At 42.6% G+C, this 24446-nt stretch overlaps 1 protein-coding gene across 1 annotated transcript; it reads right to left on the bottom strand.

Annotated features, from left to right (window-relative positions):
• Positions 1 to 14952: 14952 nt before the first annotated feature.
• Positions 14953 to 21912, bottom strand: LOC308396901 (myosin-6-like). The gene is made up of 2 exons (XM_080882531.1): positions 15992 to 21912; positions 14953 to 15455 (listed from the first exon to the last, which is right to left on the bottom strand). The coding sequence occupies exon 1, from the start codon at positions 21823 to 21825 to the stop codon at positions 16021 to 16023; it is 5805 nt and encodes a 1934-aa protein (XP_080738657.1). The 5' UTR covers positions 21826 to 21912; the 3' UTR covers positions 14953 to 15455; positions 15992 to 16020.
• Positions 21913 to 24446: the final 2534 nt, after the last annotated feature.

The following is a 24446-nucleotide window of genomic DNA, read 5'->3' as shown; positions in this document are numbered from 1 at the left end:
CTGACAAAAAACAGAGTAGCGTGCACTGTAAATTGTTCCGAAAGCAAGTCTGGAAATACAATAAACTGGTGCATGCGCTACGTCCACACGTACCCGGGTATTTTTGAGAACGCAGATTTTTATATGCGTTTGCACCTTTCGTCCACACGTAAACGGCGTTTTTGGTCACTGAAAACGAAGATTTTTGAAAACTCCGTTTTTGCATTTACGTGTGGACTAGAAAAATGGAGAAAACGCAGCGTCAAAGGTGTGCGCATTTTTTGACGTCACACTGTGCGCCACGTTATTGTTTTGGTGAAATGAATTTCTACAATACTGTTAATTCTACTCTCTGCAGTGTTTAAATGCTTACTTAAACACACAGTTACTGTCACTCCACACATACGACTCGGTTCTGCTTCTATGCCCCAGCTTTGTTTACTTTTTCCCACCGAGGCTTCTAGACTTCTGATTGGCCAACATTTCTGCACGGTTAGGAATCTAGCGCCACCTGCTGCTTTGGCATGTTCATAGCAGCGTTTTCCTTCATTTCTGCCTTTATGTGTGGACGGGATTATTTTTTAAAACGAAAACGGAAAATCTCAGTTTTCAAAAATACCCGTGTACGTGTGGACGTAGCCTCAGTCTCTGACTGGAAGCGCTAATTCGTCATTCGGCTTTTGTCAGACTAAAGTAACTGTTAAAACTGTTTGAAAAGCTAAGCTATACAACAAGGAGAGATTGAGAATTTCCTTTTAGTTCTCAGTTTATTTGATATTGACAAAAGTTAGTCAGTTTTGTCTGTTCTTCTGTAAAACAAACTAAGATTTATTTTTAGAATTAATATTTTGTTTCTAAGTGGAATTGACAATTTAGTCTGTTTCGTTTGTTCTATTTTGAAACTTAAACGCTTTAGCGGCTGCCTTTTGTGTAGTTTGTAATATTTGCCTTTATTTATCTGAAAAAGTCTCATGTTCCTTAACTACATCTACCCTGTTGAACTTATTATGGGAAATAAATATTTAAATAAAAACAAGCTGCTGATTATTTCACATTTTACTTGTGAGCAACGGCACATTTAAATTTTACAAATATAGTTATTTGGCTTATATCGTGATATATATCGTTATCGCCTGAAATAAAAAAAACATATCACTTCTGCACAGACACCATGAAGCGCACACTCAATTTAGAGCAGGGGTGTCGAACTCCAGGCCTCGAGGGCCGGTGTCCTGCAGGTTTTAGATCTCACTCTGGGTCAACACACCTGAATGAAGTGATCAGTTCATTACCAGGCCTCTGGAGAACTTCAAGACATGTCGGGGAGGTCATTCAGTCATTTAAATCAGCTATGTTGGATCAAGGACACATCTAAAACCTGCAGGACACCGGCCCTCGAGGCCTGGAGTTCGACATGTTATCTGATAACATAGATGTGATTATGATAATTTTTGATAGTTACAGAAATGGGGAGGTGGGGGGGGGGGGGCATCTCTTGTCTATGGCTGTATAAATCTATTCATGTCATGTCATCATTTTTTTTTCTTTTGCTGGTTTGTGGAACCTACTCCACATGTAGCTGGCCCATGTGTCTGCTGTATCACATGATTGACATAAGTTGCTACAATGCTTTTGTCCTGTTCACTACTGTGGAGCCGGACTGGAACAGAGCAAAGCACTACAGGCAGCATCTGTTCATAGAGCAGGTTGGCAGAGCCCTCACCACCCCGACCATGGTGAAGAGAAGCCACCTGCCACCGTTTGCAGCCAGCCTGGTCTTACAAGCCCAGGGCCAAGTGCAGGAGGAGGAGGAGCCTTCCAAAAAGTGGAAACAGTGCGCATCGTGCAAACAGTGCAAAAGGATCCTAACCAACTGCTGCAAATGTGATGCCCCAGTCTGCCAAATCCATCTGAAAACGCTTTATGGTTCATGTTATAAAATGTAAATTACATCTTTGTTCAGTTTGTTTTTGAGTTTGTTCAGCTCAGTTCATTTTGTTTTTGCAATAAATTTTCATTGTTCCAAAAATAATAATGCATCCAAATCAATGCTGTTATCAGTTATTGACCTATTCAAGGCTGTAATAACCTTATGGCAAATATGCTATTCTGCAACTAATTTTTGGAAAATATTGCAGATTATGGGTTTTCCCATAAAAAAACAGGGGTCTTTATGACAATAAGGGCATAAAAACATAAAAAATAATTAAAAATAATGATAAACTTTATACCTATGGTTAGGTCTGAAGTTGTTGAAAAGATTTGATGTGAAAAAAATGAAAAATTTATTTGTATATGATATTGCTATATCACCTGTTGCCTTGGGACCTTTTGGGGTCCTGAGGTTAAACTGTGTTTGTAAGTTTAAGGGTAACCTAGGTGTACCCTAGTTTAAGGGTTAGAAACAAACTTTTCATGAACAGAATCTACTGAAACTCTGAAGCTGAACGAACAGAAAGCCTAAAGTTCAACTTGAGACTGGAAGGGACTGACTTTTTAAAAAGCTGCTAGTCATGCCAGGAAATTATTGAACTGGTTCAAGATAATAAAATAAAATAAACGAGAACACACAGCCATCATAGTCAGGCACAATAAACAGGAACCAAATTACAGTTAGTGTGTTAAACAAGTGGTCGAATTCACAAGTCCGTTTCATTTGTAAAAACGTCTCTGAAAGGACACAAAACCCAAAGGATAAAACTGTCAGAGTGACCTGAAACATCTGAGTGGGCGGAGATCACATCGGCACCCCTTCCCAGTAAATACAAAGCTGAAGACTGAGGTGAACAGAGAGAGCTAACCTGCATCAAACCTCGCTTATAAACACCAGCTTGGAATGGAGATTTTAGGGGCCGCATGACACCGACACCAGGCTCGTGTTTGAGAAGGTGACAACAAACAACGGCAATGGCTACAACGCCAACACAGGTCCGACACACCTGGTCAGCTCAGGGTAAAAGCAGAGATCGGATCATACAGGGAGTGTGCGGTTTGTTTCATTTGAAGTACCACATGCCCTATTAAGAAGTATTTTAAGGCATTTATCCCTTCTCTATGACTGCAGGCATCTTCTCTGCCCCCATCAAAGGACTGTACTACATCCACTTCACCGGGCTGACTGGAAACTCCAAGTCCATGCATGCAGCTCTGATGAAGAACGGCGAGAACATGTTTGCAGTCCAGGACACGGTGGGACCACACAGCAGCACCTCCAATGGCATGACACTGATCCTGGAACAGGATGACCGCCTCTGGATCACCCTCTTGAAAAACAGCAGCATCTTTGACCAAGGTCGGCTCAGCACCTTCACTGGCTTCCTCGTCTTCCCCATGAGCGGAGCCTGAGACACCTGCCCTGGAGAAGAGGACAGTGGCAATTGCTGAGGCTTGGTAGAGTCAAGAAAGAGAAAGTTTGACAGCATTAAAATCACCCAAAACATGTGCACTAAATAGTACTGTTATCTAGAATAAATGAGAAATAAGAACCAGCCTACCAAGATAGTCCTCCTCATTTTCAGAAGTTTCATAGAGAGTATAAACGTTAAGGACAGTATTGTTATTCTGTATATATTGTATACCAGTACACCAGTCTACATCCAGCCTAACTGGCTTTATCGCAGCCACCGCCCTGGTATTCTGCCTCTGACTATAGCTGTGCTGAGATCAGTGGTTGATTCCCCCACTCCCAAACATTTTGGATCAATCATGCATTGCTTGACCTTACAGAACCGCACTTGCGTCGTTCATAATAACGCCAGACTACTGAGTAACCTTGAAAAAGCTGAACCTGCTGCATATATTGACAACTTTCTGCCAGGTGACACTCTGTTGAGTTTCTCTTTAAGATACAGGGAAAGCGTTTAGTGGCAAACACACTAAGCCTCAGTTACTTTGACACAAAGGCATCTGCTGTGATGCTTCCACCTCTGATTATGTCTCACAAGTATCAGCTATGTTTGTATACATAGATATAAAATTATGGATATGTACTGATAAATGATGATAATAATAATATTTCTGAATGAATCGAATAAGTGAGGCCACCCCTCTGTAGTAAGAACTAAAAACTATTTAATAAAATTATTGGAAGCACATCATCTCACATCGAGTGTTTGAGGAGCACGTGTATGTTTTTCAATGTCTCTTTAAGTTTTTCCTTTCTAATAATTTTGTTAAATATTTTTTAATTCTTTCCAGCATCTGGCTTCAACGTGCAGTAGCTGGTCTCCTCAGCTCAGAGACTGAAGGGCTAAATTAGAGGAAAACAGTGCTGAAAGACAAACCCTTCATTAGTTACAAATGCTGTCTCTGTTTATTTCCTGTCAACAGGTTTTAAATTATTTCTAATCAATTACATTAATCAATCTGTGATTAGCCATCCATGCTGAGCTCTGACGGCTGTGGAAACTGAAGTCACACGGTGGTATTCTGATAAATGCAGATTTATTTATCTCAGTCCTGCAAACAGGAAGCAGTAAACAGGATTTTCAGGTCATTAACTGAGGCATGGAAGTGTGCGGCCTCTCCTACTTCCTGTCAAACAGCAAGTCTGTCTCCACATCAAATTCCAGGAGCTCGGGAATCTGACGGCGTATCTCTGCTTTGAATCCTCGGCTTTGTGACGACAATCACAAACCGTCAGATTCTGTTTGCTCTCTTGACCCAAACAAAGATGGCTGCCACACAGAGGTTTCTTGGTTTTGATGGGGCAAATGATCAGATTTCACAAACAAACAGACAATCATTTATGAAGCTGGTTTTTAGACCCATCAGGGATGATATATAAAAAATCCAAAACCAAAAAAGTTTCACTTTCATGAATGTAAAAAAACAACAAAATACAACGATTTGTACAAATATACACATTTCATTCACAGTGTGTCTGTGTATGATAGTGTGTGTGTGTGTGTGTGAGTGTGTATGTGTGCATGTGTGATAGTGTGTGTGACAGTCCGTGTGTGTGTGTGTGTATGTGTGTGTGACAGTGTGAGCTCATGTTTTTCATTTACTCACTTTAAATATTTGATGTTTTTTTTAATAGGTAAAAGTAAAATATGAGATTCTGTTTTTGTTTACATTTTAAAAGCATCCCAACTTTTCTGGAACTCATTTTAATTTTGTAGTTTTCATTATTCATAAACGATACAGGATTTTTTTTCCTTTTAATGTAAGAAAAGATTCTCGTGTTTGTTAAATACATCAGCTGCTGCTCTCAGTTCTGGAACCCCAGATGGATTATTCAGGGAAGGGAACAGGGAGGATAAGGGAACAACTAAAAACTCAGAGGGATTAAAGGTTTAACCTGGGTTTACAGCGTGGATTAAATGTTCTCAGCTCTCTGGTGACGAGTCTTCGTGTGGAGTAGAAACCTGAGCTCACCTGTGTGAGACGAGCTTGTCATTGAATTTTTAAATGTTTGATATTTGCTCAGCGTGCCTCACCGTTCTCATTTATAATAACACATTTATCCAACACAGCTTCAGCTTGAACCCTCTGTAGTCTGAACTTTGACCCCACTCACAAGAACAGCAAATAAGCAGCATGATCTCAATCAGCTTCTCAGGAGTACCTGTCTCAGGTGTGATCATGTGACAGAAAAGGAGCACCTGAGGTGTACAGAAACTCGTTTATTGTAGAAATGCTCCTTTAATGAGCAGCTCAGAGAAACACAAACTGAACAATAATCAATAAAATTAAGTCATAAATCATCGCGCTCGGATCAATAACTGGACCGATGGAAGACTTCTCTCAGCGTCCACAGGAGCTTTTATTGTGAAAGCCTTCACTGGTATCCAGTAAAGTCCTCGGACCCGGACCCGGAGGAGTCCGCCTCCGGCCAACTGGCGGAGGGCGCTGGCTCCCGGTGTCGGGCGGCGTGGTGGGTCGGCAGGTTGGACGGATCCTCCGCGGTGACGGCGGCCGGAGAGATGGAGCCCTGCCCGGGAGGTCCGGTGGGTCCGGGGGCGAGGACCGGAGACACCTCCGCGCTCAGAGCGGTGACGGGTGCGTGACTGTCAGCAAGTAAACGATCAGCTATCGATCTGTTATCAGTGGCGTCACCGTCCGTATCGACGTCACACTCGGAGGGCTTTCCCCGGCTGTGCTCGGCCCCGGGGCTCCCGTTCCGGTCCAGGCTCTGCCCGGGTCTCCAGATGAGGCTGTAGTACACCGCGAGCACCACGGCGGCCACGGACACGCTCAGCACGTACGCCGCCACTGTGGCCAGCCTAACCCACTTCCGGTTGGCGCTGGCCGCCAGCTGCGCCTTCTTCTCCCCAGTGTAGGTGACCGGTCTGCCGCGGGCCGCAGGCACGAACCTCCGGGTCCAGCTGCGGGGTTCCCGCATGGTGGCAGCCGGAGGAGCAGGAGGTGTGTGCTCGTGTGAGTGCGTGAGGTCAGGCAGAGCCTGCAGAGTGCACAGGTCCCTCCGTCATCCACAGCTGGACCCACAGCTGGATCCGCAGCTTTAAATCCACTCTGTCAAGCTGAACCGGGTCAGCACGAACCGGAAACTATGGTCACGCCTCCAAAATAAAAGCACGATCATTCAAAGCGAGTTTGAAAATAAAGTTTGAGTTTTGCTCCTGATTGTTTGCTGTGACCAAAAACTAAAATAAATTTTTAAAAAGGACAAGAAAAGAAAAAAGATTTTACTAAAGTAGAAAAAATAATAAATGGATAGCAACAGAAAATCAAATTCCTCCAATCAGATACACCCACAATGCACATGCTCAGGTTGAGCCTCTCAGCAGGTACCAGCTGCAGGAGCAAGCCGCTCAGAAGGACAGATTGAACCAATCAGAGCACGGCATCGTTTAGTCCTCATTTCCGCAAACTGTCAGGCACAGATGACCTCATGCTGCAAAATAAACACACAGGTTTCATTCTCACAGAGACTGGAACTAGGGGTGGGTTTTGATTATCGATTTATCGATTAAAATTCTAGCTTGGATAACGTGATATCGATTCATTGAAATCCTGAGTCGATTTTTAAGTATAAATTTATTTTGTCCTCAGGTTAAACGTCACAAAATTTCAACAACCACCAAACAGCTAAAACAGTAAATGAGAGCAGGTACACGGATTCTGTACAAAGATGTAAACACAAAGTGAGGACCACCGATGGATCAGAATCAGTGAAATGTCGCCTTTCTCATCCGACGGCACGGACACGGTCGGGGCTGAAAGCCGACAGCTCACTGATTTTGATGTTTCGGCGGGTCCGTGCTTTGTGTTTACGTCCTTTTTGCGCTAGATTCTGAAGCTGCAGGTTTTATCTCTCTCCAAACAATATTGACTGAACCAGCAGCAAAAGAACATCCAAACTATGCTTCACATTTCGCTTCACATAAACATCGTCATGAATTCTTTTTCTTTTTTGATTCCACCATGATAAAATCACACTTCACGCAGAGCTCTCTCTCTCTCTCCCTGTACTTCAAGAACAGTTTCACATCTAAAAATCTCTGTTTTCTGCATTATTCGCTTGCTTATTACTAGAGATGGCAGATACCACTTTTTTATGTCCGATACCGATATCATAAATTTGGATATCTGCCGATACCGATATTAATCCGATATAGTGTGTTTTAATCAACAAAACTGTTTTTTTAAATATCTTGCTGCATTTTGTATAAGTTCATACTCAAGTTTAAAACAACAACTACACTAAAGCTATTCTGTTATACCTGTATGCAAAAAAATATATTTCATAGTTCAGCAATACTGATCAATCTAATAAACTCAAACCTACACCATCCTCCCTATTCTGGTATTTTAAAGAGTACTTAGCGTAAATATTAAGCAACCTAACTAATAGGGTTCCAACTCCCAGCAACAACAAAAATAAATAAATAAAAAATAGGGAACCACCCCTCACGCTCCACCTCATGATGCTTAATCGACGTAATCAACCTTAATTTGATGCAGTGTGAAAAAAAATGCACAGAAATCAATTATTTTTCAAAATATTAAAATATTAAATAGATTCAACATCTTTCTTCAACAAAATTGCAGACTGCACAGATGGTACCTTCCCAAAGGAAAAAGTATTATAGCTTACTAGGGTATATATATATATTAGACTTAATAGTTACTATATACAGTAATGGACTTCTATTCATTTTACATCAAATTAAAACTTTGGGTGTCAGATAATTATTTATTAAAAGCTAGACATTTTAAATGAGAATAAGAAAGAAAAGTATGTCTTTGTGCCCCCTTTTCCCTGTTAATGCCCTATCGGCCCCCCTTGCTAAACTTTGCTAGATCCGCCCCTGCACAGTTACCAGCGTCAGCTACGTAGAAAAAGATCCTGGTGTACAACGTAATATTAAATAAATTCTAACAACAGCTTATCAAGCTTAAACGTGCTGCTGTTCTTCAGCCGCTGGTTTCCTCTTTCTGGTACAAAGTGGGCCAAAAACAAACAAGAGAGACGGGCTCGCGACAGAAAAGCCGATCAGCTGATCATTAAGCAGTTTCATGATTGAAGTAGCAGCAAGAAGAGGCAGTCGCTCCATATATCGTTTGTTAAGCGGAATGCTTTACAAACATTCAGAGATGGACTTACACACTTGCTTTACTTCTCTCGGGGATAACTTTGTCGGAGATGAAATGCCGGGCTGCTAGCGAAGCTCCACATGCTATCCAGACCACGACAGGTCCCGCATGCCACAGCCGCTCTATCACGTGATGCATACTGCGCCGACGTGCTAACATTCCGAGGTGAGTTGCAAGTTTTGTGAGGTGCTTTCCTGATATTTAATGGATCGGATTACATTTTTTTATTTTTCTCCGATATCCGATCCAGTAATTTAGGTCAGTATCGGACCGATACCGATAGGTAATATCAGATCGGTCCATCTCTACTTATTACACGCAAGTTGTTTACAGAGCTGTCGGCCGCTGTTTTTTCCCCTTTTACTTCGACAAGAAAGCCTCATTTCTGCTGTTCAGTAGGCTACTGAACAAATTGAAACTTTTTAAAATTATGCAAAATTGCAAAACGCTTTGCTGTGTCTAAAACCTCTGTAACTTTGCTCTGCTTCAGCAGCATCAGGTAATGTTCATATGCTGATTAATGGTTTTCTTTCGTTTTTGATCTACTGCAGAATATTTTTAGGGTCATCTGCTAATCACAGGCAAAGGAAATCTCCTTCACGTTTTTCTGTGTTTTATCCTCAGTTCGGCATCACCGGCATCGGCAAAAAAAAAAAAAATGCTTGTACTCATGCTGCCCCGACGTCAGCCAGCGCATATTGGGAATGGCATAAGCACCGATCGGTTTTCTATCGCCCGTTTGCTGGGAGTAAGGGCGCTCTTCGCTTGCGAGGTGCGCCTGCTGCTTGTGACACAGGGAGGAGAGCAGGGCCGTGCAGAGACGTTTAAAGGGGCGGGTGCTCAAAGTTAAAAAGGGGCACATTGAACCAGGCTGAATAACAACAACACACATTCATCAAGAATCTAATATAGGAAGGGCAGGGCTGTGTTGATCTGAGACTGTAGACATTAAAAAGTCCATAGGAGAGATGGTAGCTGATTAAACAAGTGTCATGAGATAATAACAAAATGCAAAGATTGGTGACAGCGCTTGGAACCATAAGGTAACAAAAAACTGTGAGAAATAATTTAGGCTCTGCCTGTGAATCACTCTTTGCTTCTCTTCTTCCTTCCATCCCATCATTTCATATATCACTCTCCACTTGCTGTCTATCTGAGAACAAGGCACAACTTGCTATTGCAATAAACTATAATCTAATTATCCACACCTAACAACTCTTGCACTTAATCTATAATAAAATGATGGCAGAAAAATGTTATAGCACTGCCTTTAGTAGCCTCACACAGCTCCTGCTGTTTCCTCCTCATGTCCTTACCAGGTATGTCTGGACAATGTTATATCATGAGTAAATCCATCTAAATAAAACACACACATGCACGCACACACAGTGACATTTTAGACCTTCTTCAGAATACTGTATATACTATGGGCATCATGGTGCTGATCCAGAATCCTTACATTATTATTTATTACTAGAGCTACAATAATAAAGCAATGAGGAGGGGGAAGTAATAAATATGAAATAATGTATTTATGATGATTCCATTTGTTTCACTATCCACTCTGTGCAGGGGCAAAGCTTATTACATTTTTAAACTGTAGAGATACAATAATTTTACTGCTGTAAATTCCAAATTTTGTCTTATTTAAAATATAAATCTAATGTAGCCTAGTGGTAAATTAATAATAATATTTTCCATTTCAGTTAACCAAATATCCATTTAAGGTTCAAAAAGGGTTCTTAAAATGTTGTTTCTTTGTTTCCATGTATGGTAAGACAAGAGTGTTATTGGGTAATTTAATGTTATTGCTTGTGCTATTTCTTTGGTTATCGGCATGTTGTGTGCACTTGAAGCTGATAATTTTACAGGTTTGTGTAGTTGCATATTGTGGTCACTGGGGGGGGGGGGGCAGTGCTTAAGGGTTAACTGCAGTTTTCCAAAAAAACTTAACAAGAAATGCATCTTGGGACTTCCTGTTTACTTTTCTTTTCGTTGTGGGGATGTGGAACGGGAATGTTGTGAAGGAGTTAAATTGTTGGTAAGGAATTGTTAAATATGCACATAACTCATTGAAACATATTGTTATAATTGTAGTGCAGTGACAAAACGTCAGTATTTTAACAAGATGATGTATTTCTTAAATGTATGATGCAAAGGACCTGTATGTGCAGCGTGGAGCGGCCATTTTCTCTATGCAAGGGATAAGCTGCGAGATCGTCTGTGTGCTCCAGTATTGCAAGTGAGCTGAGATTTCTGTGGAATGTAAGTGTTTATAAACATGTATGTAACACTTCCACATTTTTTTAAAGGAGCCTTGTGTGATTTAGTTCTTTGTATTTTGTTCTGCACAGACAGAGGCCACTGCCGTACTAGCACATGAGTCTCTTTATGGGGACCTGATATGTTTAATATGCTGCTGAGAATATAGCCCAGAAGAAGCGTATAGTATAGCTTTTATTTTGGAAAGAGACATTTCTCTGTAATAAACTCTCTTTTCCAAAGATGAGTGATTCCTCAATCAGATACAGGGCTTGCAAATATATATATATATATTAGGGGTGCAACGATACACAAAATTCACGGTTCGGTTCGGTTCGATACTTTGGTGTCACGGTTCGATATTTTTTCGATACAAAAAATGTTCATGCCTTTTTTAATTTGTAATTTATTAAGATTATAAATATATATTTTAACTCAAAAATACAGTTTTTAAATGAAATGTTGCTGAAACAACAAAATAATAAAAGAATAAAAGAGTTTGGAAACGAGTTTATTTCAGAGAAATGTCCTTTTCCAAAATAAAAGCTATGCTATACCCTTCTTCTGGGGTAAATTCTCAGGAGCATATTGAACATATCAGGTCCCCATAAAATGAACCACTCTCTGATGGACCTCACCTCACACTCATCTTCTGGAGTGCTAGCACTTAGCTGCATATACAACAAAAACAACTTAAATAAAAATGTATTGCACAGAAAGGCCTTCCTAAATATATTTTTAAACATTTGAAATGTTCTAAAAACAAGGTATCAACCACATACAGTTCTGCATTGTTTGGGAATCCCTGACGGTATTTTCTATTCTTGGCAGAATATAAAACAAACACACCCAATCCCTGGCATGAAAATTTTTTTTTAGAACCATGTTCTATAGTGTACAGAAAACACATGAAAACTTAAATCTGGTAAAGCTATACTTCACATATTTTCTGTTGTGCAGACTTGGCACCATGTAAAACAAACAAACAAAAAAAAAAACCCACCATGTAAAGAATAAAAAATAAATACAAATAAAAGCTATTCTATACCCTTCTTCTGGGGTATATTCTCAGCAGCATATATAACAAATCAGGTACCCATAAAATGAATCACTCTTTAACGGACCTCCCCTAACACTCATCTTCTGGAGTGCTAGCACTTAGCTGCATATACAGCATAAACAACTTAAATAAACGGTCCTGTTAAATACAAACCAAAACATAGTTTACTCAATTTCCATGTTCTTCTTCAGAAAAATTAGGATGTCCACATGTTCTGCTGACAGTACAGATCTGCTTGCTGTGACAATGTCACCTGCTGTGGAAAACACCCTCTCACTTGGGACAGAGGTTCCAGGTACGACCAAGTAACACTGTGCCAACTTGGAAAGATGAGGGTACAAGCTGTGATGTTCCTTCCACCATCTCAGTGGGTTATCATCTGTGGGAATGCAGTCTGCTAACCTGTACAAGTTAATTTCCTCCTCTGCCACTTCGGCTGCAGACCTGGTCCTTGGCTCCTGTGACATGAACAGTTCTCCAAACAACTCCTTCATGGCTGACTTTTTCTCTGGTGGAGATGCTGATGGGGAATCTGAAGAGTTTGCTGCTTGAGTCTCTGCGGAGGTCGCAGTTTCTGTGGTGCCTGCGGCTTGGTCCTGAGGAAATATAAACAACCAAACTGTTAATTGTATTTGTTTAAATAATATTTATAAATCAAGCAGTAGCTAAATAAAATTTCAAAAATAAAAAAAAGAATGCCTACTTGTTCAATGCTCAAGACAAGTTCTGTGGTGAGTGCTCCGTAGACTCTCAGCTGAGTGACATTATCCAAGTGTCGCAGGGACTTGAATCGAGGATCTAAAGCTGTGCACTTGTGTAGGTAATTCTGAAGGGCAGGATCAGCGTATCTCTTCTCCAGGTCCTCCCTGATGTTTTTTTTTACATCTCTCACTGCTGGGCTATCATCACCAGACTGCGCCATAGAGTTCAGGATGTTCATTTTAAGTGGCAGGATCATGGATGCTGTTGGAGATGACGCTTCACACATCATGACTGTCACAGTTTTTAGGGTTTTCATGACTGTAACAAGATTTTCAGCCAGTGCATGTTCTTCCTGAGTTAGATTCTGAATGTTCTTCATACTCTTCTTCACAGTATTGTCGGCCATAGCAGCATACACTGCAGCTTGCTGTTCAAGGTATCTTTCCATCATATCATGAGAGGAGTTCCACCTAGTTGGAACATCTTGAATCAGTTTTTTTCCAATAAGCTGCAGCAGTTGCTGTTTTTTCATAAACACATTGCATCCTGTTGTGCTTCTGTGAAAGAAGGAGACAATTCTTCTCATCTTTGCTAGGAGATGGGAAACCTTCTGCACTGCCATTCCTTTCTGAGCAGCTATATTAATTGTATGTGCAAAACATCCGATTTGTGGCCCCAGCCCAGCAGCTGTGACAGCATTAACTATGTTCTTAGCATTGTCAGTAGTTACAGGTATTGTCACATTTGGTCACACTAACTTCCAGTCTTCCACAGCTTCAGAGAGACCTTTGGCTAAGTCGTCAGTGGCGTGACTTTCGACCAGGCGTGTCTGCAAAACACAGTTTTTCATCTGCCATTCCGGATCAATGTAATGTGCGGTGACAGTGAGGTAGCTCTGCGTAGCTCTTGACGTCCAGCCGTCTGAGGTCAGAGCAACAGCGGGTGCTGCTGACACTGCCGTCTCTAATTTAGCTTTTGTCTCCTTGTACAAAGCAGGAACTGCGATATCGGTGAAATGGGTTCGTAAAGGAATACTGTAACGGGGCTCAAGTACTCTCAGCATTTCCCGAAACCCGGTGTTTTCTACAACAGAAAAGGGTCGCATGTCGACAGCAATAAAAGTAGCAATTGCCCTGTCGATTTCTTTTGCCCTCTTAGAATCATGCGCTAACGGCTGTCTAAATGACTCCGACAAAGTTTGTAGCATGTGTGTTTGTTGTTGTTTTGGTCTGCCTTCACTCGTCTTTGCACTAGGGTGATGTCGGCGTAAATGTGCATTCATATTTGTTGTGTTCCCACCGATGTAATTAACCATGGCGTGGCACATCCGACATACTGTTGTAGTTTTGTCCACAACGCGCTTACCATCAGGGTGATACTTCACACGAAAGCCAAAAAAGTTCCAAACGCCAGATTTCAATGACGGTGGAGGAGGTTCGACTTCAGGAGGCACTGAGGCAGTTGCCATGTTGCAATAAGCTTAGCTTCTGTCTCGCTAGCTTGATTGAATGCATGTGGGTGGAGCTCAGTGGATCTGTGCTCGACAGTGCAGCCTAGGCGGAGTAGTCAAACGCAGATTCACTGAGCGCTCAACACAGACAGCATCGTCAGAAGGAAAGTTGATAAAATAAATTAAAAAATATATATTGTTCGATACATATGCGTACCGAACCGAAAGCACTGTATCGAACGGTTCAATACGATACGAATATCGTTGCACCCCTAATATATATATATATATATATATATATATATAAAAATTGTTTTTCACACACATACAAACACACACACTTGTTTTCATATCCTGTGGGAAGATCTAGTTGACATAACCCTTTTCCTAAGCGCTTACCCTAACCATCTAAGGCTACGTCCACACTACTGCATTTTTGTTTGAAAACGCATCGTTTTCTCTCCTATTTGGCCTCCCGTCCACACTGAGACGGCGTTTTCCCCAAGGAAAAGAGCAAGTATGTAAGTAAACGGCAGAGGGAAATGACGCAGGTCGAGTTGTCTTGCGTTTCACGCTGCAACGTCAGCGTTTTCGGCCGTTTTAGTGTGGACGTGCAACTCTTTGAAAACAACTGAAAACGCAAGGGTGGACGCGGAGCGTTTTCAGATGAAAACGCCGTTTTCAAATCTATTCAGGCTAGTGTGGATGTAGCCTAAAATGAATGCCTAAACCTAACCATAACCTAACTGTAACCCTGACACTAAAACCATATTTTGAGCCTCAAACATGCCTTCAAACTTCTGGGGATGGGCATTTGGTCCCCATAAGATATCTAAACATGGTATACACGCATCCACACACACACAAGCTTTTAGATTGATTCACATTTCAAACATCATCAGTTAAAAGTTCAGTTTTATCGATGTCACGTGATTTGAAATCAGAAATCAGTTTTCAGGGATCAGCTGGGACTTTATTGATGTTCACATTAATAACATCAACACTTCAGCATTCAAAGAAATGCAGTAAAGCAAACAAACAAAGTTCAGCAGAGAAAGAATCAAAGCAAAGAGATCTCTCCCAAAGATTTGACTGAAAACTGCTGAAACAGGAAAATCTGAGTTTCTGAAAATCATTTCAAAACTGTGAATCAGAGAAGAGTACGAACCTGAAACAATCAATTAACCCAAGTATTGGTTTAAAATCCTCAGCTGCAGGTATACCAAATTTAAAACAACAATATGGAAGCAGAACTTGATTTATTTCAGTCTCTGTGATGCTAGATGTGTTTTACTGGAGTGAGCATAAACATACTAAACATCCTTAAACATCAAGTGAATGAAAAGCTTCAGAGAACTCATGATCAGCAGAATAATCAATACATCAAATACTAATTACTGATTAGGGAGGTGACGGTTTCAGCTTCAGCTTCAGGAACATCTGTGGGAGGAAACAGATTCAAACATTAATGACATAAACATGAAAAAAATACAGAAATAAATCTGTGCTGTTAAGGCCACAGATGAGGATTTATACACACTCATGAGTAAAACAGCATTAATGTCATGTGTTTTAATGCTGTGTATATATATTTAATAGATCAGATGTTCTAAAATAATAAACACAATGTAAAAGACAGAAACAAAAACACAGCAGGAATGATTCATAACACATTAGTGTGAAGAACTTCTCATCAGCAGAAACTATTCAACTCAAACTGATGGAAAGTTTGAAAATTGCTAAAGTGTTGTGGTTTAACTTTACAATAGCTGTGGTAATGAATTTAAAACGGATTAGGTTCTTAGGTCTGTAGTGCTATTAAACATTATTTATGATCTTATTATCTTGTTCTTTCTGTTTGTAAATGTTCAATTAAAATGCATAAACATTATTTAGACATTATTTATTAGGGTTCCATTAAACCTGATAGACCGTATTGTTTACAGAGCTCTGACTATGTCACTGACTCTTCTCACCTGCGATGTGCACTTCCTGTTCCTGTTCCTCACTCATCCAGGCCCTTTTTAGACGATCCATCCCTAGTCTTTGCCCTCAGCTTGTTCACCTGCGACTCGGCAATGTCGGCCCGCTCCTCTGCCTCCTCCAGCTCGTGCTGCAGCTTGCGTAGTTTTGCCATGTTGAGGTTGGCCGCCTCCTCTGCCTCCTCACCCGCTCTCTTGTAGGACTTGGTCTTCAGCTGCAGCTTGTCCACCAGGTCCTGGAGGCGGGCCATGTTCTTGCGGTCCTCCTCGGTCTGGTAGGTGAGCTCTTTGATGCGGCGCTCGTACTTGCGAACTCCCTTGATGGACTCGGCTCCCCTCTTCTGCTCTGCCTCCAGCTCATTCTCCAGCTCTTTGATGCGAACCTCCAGTTTCTGGAGCTGCTTCTTGCCGCCCTTCATGGCGATCTGCTCAGCCTCATCCAGACGGTGCTGCAGGTCTTTGATGGTCTGCTCCATGTTCTTCTTCATGCGCTCCAGATGGGCACTGGTGTCCTGCTCCTTCTTTAGCTCCTCAGCCATCATGGCTGCATCTGTGATCGCCTTCTTTGCCTTCTCCTCAGCATTGCGGTTCTCCTGTATGGCTTCCTCCACTTCACACTGCAGGTGTAGGAGGTCTGCTTCATGCTTCTTCTTCTGGTTGATCAGGCTGGTGTTTTGGGAGTGTAGGAGTTGCATTCGCTCCGTTGCCTCGGTCAGCTCCTGTTCGGCCAGTTTCCGACTTCTCTCGGTCTGCTCGAGTGCGGCTCTCACTTCCTCCAGTTCAGCCTGGATGAGGTTGTTTCGGCGTTCAAGCAGAGCAATGTTTTCTTTTAGGTCATCGTTGCCGTGCTGGGTATCATCTAGTTGCAGCTGAGTGTCTTTCAGGAACGCCTGGAGGGTCTTCACCTGTTTCTGGGCTTCAGCTGCCTGCCTGTTAGCTTGGCTCAGCTGAATCTCCATCTCATTGAGGTCGCCCTCCATCTTCTTCTTGACTCTCATGGCTTCATTTCGGCTCCTGGTTTCGGACTCCAGAGAGGACTGGAGTGATTCCACCATACGCTGGTAGTTCCTCTTGGCCTGGTCCATTTCCTCGTCCTTCTCGACCAGCTTGCGCTCCATGTCAGCCTTCACTTGGTTAAACTCCAGTTGTGCTCTGAGGATCTTGCTCTCTTCGTGCTCCAGGGAACCTTCAGCTTCCTCCAGCGCCGACTGTAGCTCAACCTTTTCTTGTTCAAGTTGCTTCCTGATCTTCTCTAGTTCATGGGCACTGCGGCCACCTTCTCCCAGCTGGTCAGTGAGGTCTGAGATTTCTTCTTGGAGATTTTTATTCTCTCTCTTCATTGTCTCAAATTGATCCAGGCATTCTTCATAGGCATTCCTGAGTTTGAAGAGCTCAGTGCTCAGAGATCGAGCCTCCTTCTGAGATGCCTCTAACTCACACTGCGACTCCTCATATTTTTGCTTCCACTCTGCCAAGACTTTGTCAAAGGTTCTTTGTTTTTTGTCCAGTGCTGCGGATGCCGCATTAGATCTCTCAAGGTCCAGCATGAGGTCTTCAATCTCATTTTGGAGGCGGTGTTTGGTTTTCTCAAGGGAGGAACACTTTGCGTTCACAGCCTCAATGGCCTCCTCTGCCTCTTGCAGTCTCTGAACAAGCTTCTTTTTTGCTTCTTCCAGCTCCTCAGTTCTCTGGATGCCGTCCGTTTCATATTTGGTCCTCCATGTAGAGATTTCAGTGTTGGATTTAGACAGAGCTCTCTGCAGTTCAGCCTTGGCTTCCTGCTCTTCCTCAAATTGTTCTCGGAGCAGATCACAGTCATGACGAGCAGACTGAACAGCATGGGCGAGAGCGTTCTTTGCCTTTAGTTCTTCCTCCAGCTGTCTGCGCAGATCTTCCATCTGCTGGTTGTACGAGTTCTTCCCTCGAGTAAGCTGTGATATCAGACAATCCTTCTCCTCCAGCTGCCGGCCAAGCTCACCATTTTCAGTGAGGAGCTTGGCCCTCTGGGTTGTCAGGTCATTGATGGTCCTTTGAGCCTCCTCACATTTGCTCTTGTACTCATTCATGTTGTCTTCCATCGTTCGGCACATTTTCTCAAAGTTTGCCTTTGTCTTTACTACATTTTCCATGTTTGAGCACAAATCATCGAGCTCTAGCTTCAGCTCACTCTTTTCCTTCTCCAGTTTTTGCTTCACACGCTGAAGGTTATCAATCTGTTCTCCCAGTTCAGCGACGGTGTCAGCATGTTTCTTCCTCAGGGTGGCAGCGGTGGCCTCATGTTGGAGGGTTGATTCCTCCAGCTCTCTACGCAGCTTCTGAAACTCCGCTTCTCTCTTTTTATTCAGCTCCACCTGAGCTGATGTGGCTCCTCCAGCTTCCTCTAGACGTTCACTGATGTCCTCAAGCTCACGGGAAAGATCAGAACGCTGTTTCTCCACCTTGGCCCGGGCTGCTCGCTCAGCATCCAGCTCTTCCTCCACCTCCTCAATTCTTGCCTGGCTTTCTTTGAGCTTCTTCTGGAGCTGAACTGATGCAATCTGCTCATCTTCTAGTCTTGAAGTTATTTGGGTGACCTCAAAGTCTTTCTTCTTGAGTTTTTCCTCCAGCTGCTGCTTGTCATTCTCCAAGTCCATCAAGTTCTCCTGGATCAGTTTCAGGTCTCCCTCGAGCTTCCTCTTTGAGCGCTCCAGGTCCATCCTGACTTTCTTCTCTTGCTCCAGCGATCCCTCGAGATCATCCACTTGTTGCTCCAGCTTAGCTTTAGCTTTGGTCAAAGTGTTAGCTTTGTCTTCTTCACTCTGCAGGTCATCCAGAGTTTGCTGGTGAGCCTCCTGCAGCGCCCTCTTCTCTTTGGTTAGCTTTGTGATGTTCTCATCCTGTGAAGCCATCTCCTCCATCAGGTTTTTCACCTTATTCTCTGTAGCATGTTTCTCTTTTTCCACCTTAGCTAACGTTAGCTCCAGGTCATCGATGTCCTTCTTCAGCTCTGAACATTCATCTTCAAGCTTGCGTTTCTTTGCTGTCAGATCAGCGTTCAGCTCCTCTTCATCCTCCAGTCTTTCTGTCATTTCTTTTAGCTTTGCCTCCAGTTGAATCTTACTCTTGATCAGCTGTTCACAGCGTTCCTCAGCATCTGTTAGGGTGTCCTGTTCAGACTGAATCTGCAGGGTCAGATCATTCTTCTCTTGGAGGAGAGTCACTATTTTCTCCTCCAGTTCTTTTCGTCTTGCCTCTGATTTCACCAGAGTTTCCTTTAGCTTGTTGAATTCATCCTTCATGTTGGCCATTTCCTTCTCAGACTCTGCACTCTTCAGCAGGGGTTTGATCTTGAAGAAGAGCTTCATCCAGGGCCAGTTTTTCACCCCAAGGAAAGACCGAAGGTTCCACTGAATGACCATTAGGGCATCTCTACGTTCCACAAGCTTAATAAACTCCTTCCTCATGAGGAGCCCTCGGGCATTGGCCTGGATCCTGGTGATGATTCGAGAGAGTTGCTCATCTCGCATCTCCTCCAGTGTACCCAGCAGGCCGGCTTTAAAGAAGACTTTTGTGTGACCAAACTTATACTGAGTGTGGTCAATGTCCAGCGATCCTAACAGCTTTTCAGTACTTTTCTTGCAGTCTATGAACTGACCCTCTGGGATGGCGGATGCATTCAAGATCCTGTACCTCTGTTTGAAGTCTCCATAGAGCACCCTGTTTGGGAAACCTTTCCTACAAATCCGGATGCCTTCCAGGACCCCATTACAGCGCAGCTGGTGCATCACGAGGCAGTTGTCCATGACTCCTGGAATTTTCCTCTCATTAGGAATCAGACAGCGGACAAAGTGTGGATGAGTGGTCTTCAGGTTTGTCATCAGCTTGTTCAGGTTTTCTCTGTGAAGTGCAGACACCGTCTGAAAGGAGGAGCCTTTCTTCTTGGCTCCTTTTCCACTTCCCTTGTCTCCTCCATCAGCTCCTGCATAGTTTGAAAACAGAAGACTGAGAAGCTTCAGAGAGGATTTCTGATATAGACCAACCACTGTCTCATTTAGGGGGTCTTTGTTTTTGACCAGCCAGCCAGCAATATTGTAGTCCACTGTCCCGGCATAGTGAACAAGGGCGAAATGGGCCTCTGCTTTCCCCTTTGCTGGCCGTGGCTTCTCAAACATCTTGTTCTTGCCCAGATGGTTGTCATAGAGCTTGGCCTTGAAGGTCTGGTCGCTAGCTTTGGGAAACATGCATTCTTCCTCCAGAATGGACAGGATCCCCAGAGGTTTCTCAATCAAGTCTATGCAGGCCTGGAGGTCCATGCCAAAGTCAATGAACTCCCATTCGATTCCTTCTTTTTTGTACTCTTCTTGCTCCAAGATGAACATGTGATGGTTGAAAAACTGTTGCAGTTTCTCGTTGGTAAAGTTGATGCACAGCTGCTCAAAGGTGTTGAAATCAAAGATCTCAAACCCGGCGATGTCCAGCACTCCTATGAAGTACTGACGATGCTGTTTGGTGTCCAGTGATTGGTTTATTCTCACCACCATCCAATTGAACATCTTCTCATACACTGACTTAGCCAGAGCACCAATGGCATAGTAAACCTGGTCCACACTCTGCCCTTTGGTGACATATTCATTTCCTACCTTAACTCGGGGGTGGCAAAGCCCTTTGATGAGATCAGCAGAGTTGAGCCCCATCAGGTAAGCTGATTTATCAGCAGCCTCAGTTCCATCAGGTTCAGCCTGCTCCTCACGCTGCTTCTGTTTGAACTTCATGTTGCCGTAGTGCATAATGGCACCAGTTAGTTTGTAGACACTCATTTTCTCCTCTGGAGTGAAGCCAAGAACATCAAAGGCACCATCGGTGGCTATCAGTTCCTCCGAGTCGTTGATGGAAGCAACTGTTACCTCTCCTTGGGAGATGTAGGAGTAGTCATATGGGTTGTTGGTGATCAACAGCATGTCCAACAACTCTGGCTTCTGATTGGACAGGATCTGGTAAAATATGTGGTAATTCCTTTCGGCCTTTAGCTGAAAGGTAACTCGTGACTTCTCCAGCAGATACGTCTCTATGTCAGCAGATGACAGCTTACCACTCGTGCCAAAGTGGATTCGGATAAATTTTCCAAAACGCGACGAGTTGTCGTTTCTCAACGTTTTGGCATTGCCAAAGGCCTCCAGTGCCGGGTTTGCCTGGATGATTTGATCCTCCAGAGTCCCCTTGCTGCTGTCTTTTTTGCTTGCACCACCAACTGCAGCGATGCTGGCAAAGTACTGAATGACTCTCTTGGTGTTCACAGTCTTTCCTGCTCCAGATTCTCCAGTGATTAGGACAGACTGGTTCTCCCGGTCTGTCAGCATGTACTGGTACGCATTATCAGAAATGGAAAAGATGTGAGGAGGGGCCTCGCTCCTCTTCTTCCCCCTGTAGGCAGCCACCACTTCAGCATCGTAAACAGGAAGCCACTTGTAGGGGTTGACAGTGACGCAGAAGAGCCCGGAGTAGGTATAGATCATCCAGGCTGCGTAACGCTCTTTGAGGTTAAACAGCACGGCGGGCTCGTGGAGGAATGTAAACATTGCCATGTCTTCGATTTTATCGAACTTGGGTGGGTTCTGGGGGTGAGTGTCAGATTCCTTCACTGTCACCGTTGTTTCATCTTCCTTCTGGACCGTTACCATCCCTCCGTCCTTGCTCAGGATTTTTCCTTTGACATATTCTTCTTTAGTGTCGACTACAAAACATTCAGTCTTGATGTCAAAGGGTCTGGTCTGAGCCTCCAGACGCTCCTTCTCAGACTTCCTCAGGTAAGGAGCAGCCTTCCCAAACTCGGCCATCAGAGAGTCGCCCATGCTTTACGGTGGAGAACGTTGGCAGTCAGAGGAGAGAACAAACTAAGTGAGAGAGTTTTCCTGCTGAAGCTGATGGAGAACTGCAGTCTCCTCACAGCAGGTGATATTTATAAAGACTCCCTGTGGACCAAATTAGGAGATGACAGCTGAACTAAATCTGTCTAATCAAGTGAATGCACCATGAGGGCAGATACAGGACCTTTGGCTGTTAGAATCCATTTTAGGAAAAGTGAAGTTGTACCGCTTATCTGCTGCTGATAGTCCCGACATGTCTGCATTTAGACTGCATCCTCCCTGGAGCTCATCCTGCATATCCTCTACCCTTTAACATCCACCGTCACAATCACTTAACAAACATTTAATTATATCCTTAGCTATCCTTTAAACGTCTGTTAATATATTAACACAACATTGATATTACATTAATATATCATGTATAATAACATGATGATAGCAAATATGAAAACAGTAAGTTAGTGTGCATGTCTTGTTTTTGTGTGCTTCACTGCTAGTGCAGACTCTCTCCACATGTGTACAGATTTTCCTGTTTTAATGTTAATTAATTCGTTAAAAACTACAGAACACAAATTATGGATTAGTTCACTTGATGATAAATTTTCTCAGTTTAAATGAACAGAAAACTTAGATCATTGTCTTCGGCCCTAGTGACCATTACGACCTTGGCCCCTTAGAAAACTATCAAAAAATCTTTTGCGAGAAATTTAGGTGTGATTTTTGATAGTAAATGGTAAATGGCCTGTATTTGTATAGCGCTTTACTAGTCCCTAAGGACCCCAAAGCGCTTTACACAACCAGTCATCCACCCATTCACACACACATTCACACACTGTAATTTAACATTCATAACACACTAGTAATTTAACATTCGATAAACAGATAAATAATGTGATCAAGACTAGCTTCTTTCACCTCCACCTACTTGCAAAGGTGAAGACAATTTTCTGTTTCAGAGACATTGAGAAAGCAATCCATGCCTTTATTTCATCTCACCTCGACTTCTGCAACAGCCTCTACTCTGGCGTCACTTCGTCATCCATTGGCCGACTACAGCTGGTTCAAAATGCTGCGGCAAGGCTCCTGACTGTCACGCGCAAGCAAGAGCACATATCCCCTATATCTGCCTTGCTACACTGGCTGCCAGTTAGTTTTCGAATTAATTTTAAGATCTTGACACTTGTTTTTAAAACATTGCATGGATTAGCTCCTATATATCTTTCTGATCTTCTAAATTTGTATACTCTGGTGAGAGCTTAGAGGTCTGGGGACCAGATGCTTCTAGTTGTCCCTAGGTCTAGATTAAAATACAGAGCAGATCGGGCTTTTACTGTGACTGCTCCAAAACTGTGGAATAAACTGCCTTTACATATCAGGGCCTTTCCAACACTGGATCCTTTTAAAACTCGTCTAAAGACCCATTTTTACTCCTTGGCTTTTAAGTCGGTATGAGTCTGCCATTATTTTATTCTTATTATTTTCTTATCCTTGATTTTACTTTCCTTTTAAGTTTTACCCAATCATTCTATTGTACAGTAATTTGGTCAACAGTTGTTGTTTTTAAAAGTGCTATATAAATAAAATTGATGTGATTTGAGTTTATATTATTGCCGTTTTTTGTGATATGACTTATATAAAATCCACTCTAATGTGCCAACAGATTGAAGCAGGAATTTTTAACAGGACAACCATTCACTGTCACATTCACACCTGTGGGAAATTTGTATATTAACACGATGATAGCAAATATGAAAACAGTAAGTTAGTGTGCATGTCTTGTTTTTGTGTGCTTCACTGCTGGTGCAGACTCTCTCCACATGTGTGCAGATTTTCCTGTTTTAATGTAAATTAATTAAAAAAAAACCAAAACAAAACACAAAATTATGGATTAGTTCACTTGATGATATTACTGCCGTTTTTTGTGATGTGATTGATATAAAATCCACTCTAATGTGCCAACAGAATGAAGCAGGAATTTTTAACTGTTTCTCTCCATCCATTAATTCCATTTCGGGGGGGCTGGAGTCTATCCCAGCTGTCTTAGTGCAAGAGGTGGGGTACGCCCTGGACAGGTCGCCAGTCTGTTACAGCAGCAGTCCCCAACCTTTTTTGCGCCACAGACCGGTTTATGCCTGACAATATTTTCACGGACCAGCTTTTAAGGTGTCGCAGATAAATACAACAAAATAAAACTAGTACCGGTACAGAAAAAAAGACGATTTATTCATAACACACGTGAAAAGACCCAGGAAAACAGAGTTAACGATAAAAACGATAACAAAATAACGCTAAAAACTAATAAAAACCCTGAAAACTATACATTTCACACCTGAGCCTCAACTCTCGCGGCCCGGTACCATACGACTCACGGTCCGTGGCCCGGGGGTTGGAGACTGCTGTGTTACAGGACAACCATTCACACTCACATTCGCACCTATGGGAAATTTAGAAACTGCATGTGTTTGGACTATGGGAGGACCTGAGAGAACCTACGCAAACCCAGGGAGAACATGCAAACTCTTTTGAAATTAATCATCTTAATTTCATCACCTGTGGAGGAGATACATGAGAAACATAAAATTACAGAAATGCACAAAATTAATAAC

The sequence above is a fragment of the Rhamphochromis sp. 'chilingali' genome (genome assembly GCF_963969265.1).
Source record: "Rhamphochromis sp. 'chilingali' genome assembly, chromosome: 5".
NCBI classification, from domain to species: domain Eukaryota; kingdom Metazoa; phylum Chordata; class Actinopteri; order Cichliformes; family Cichlidae; genus Rhamphochromis; species Rhamphochromis sp. 'chilingali'.
This window is presented reverse-complemented; position numbering and strand designations above follow the sequence as displayed.

Bases quoted from the DNA above. Each gene is read 5' to 3' on its own strand.
- LOC308396901 (XM_080882531.1), bottom strand. From the start codon at position 21,825: ATGGGCGACTCTCTGATGGCCGAGTTTGGGAAGGCTGCTCCTTACCTG.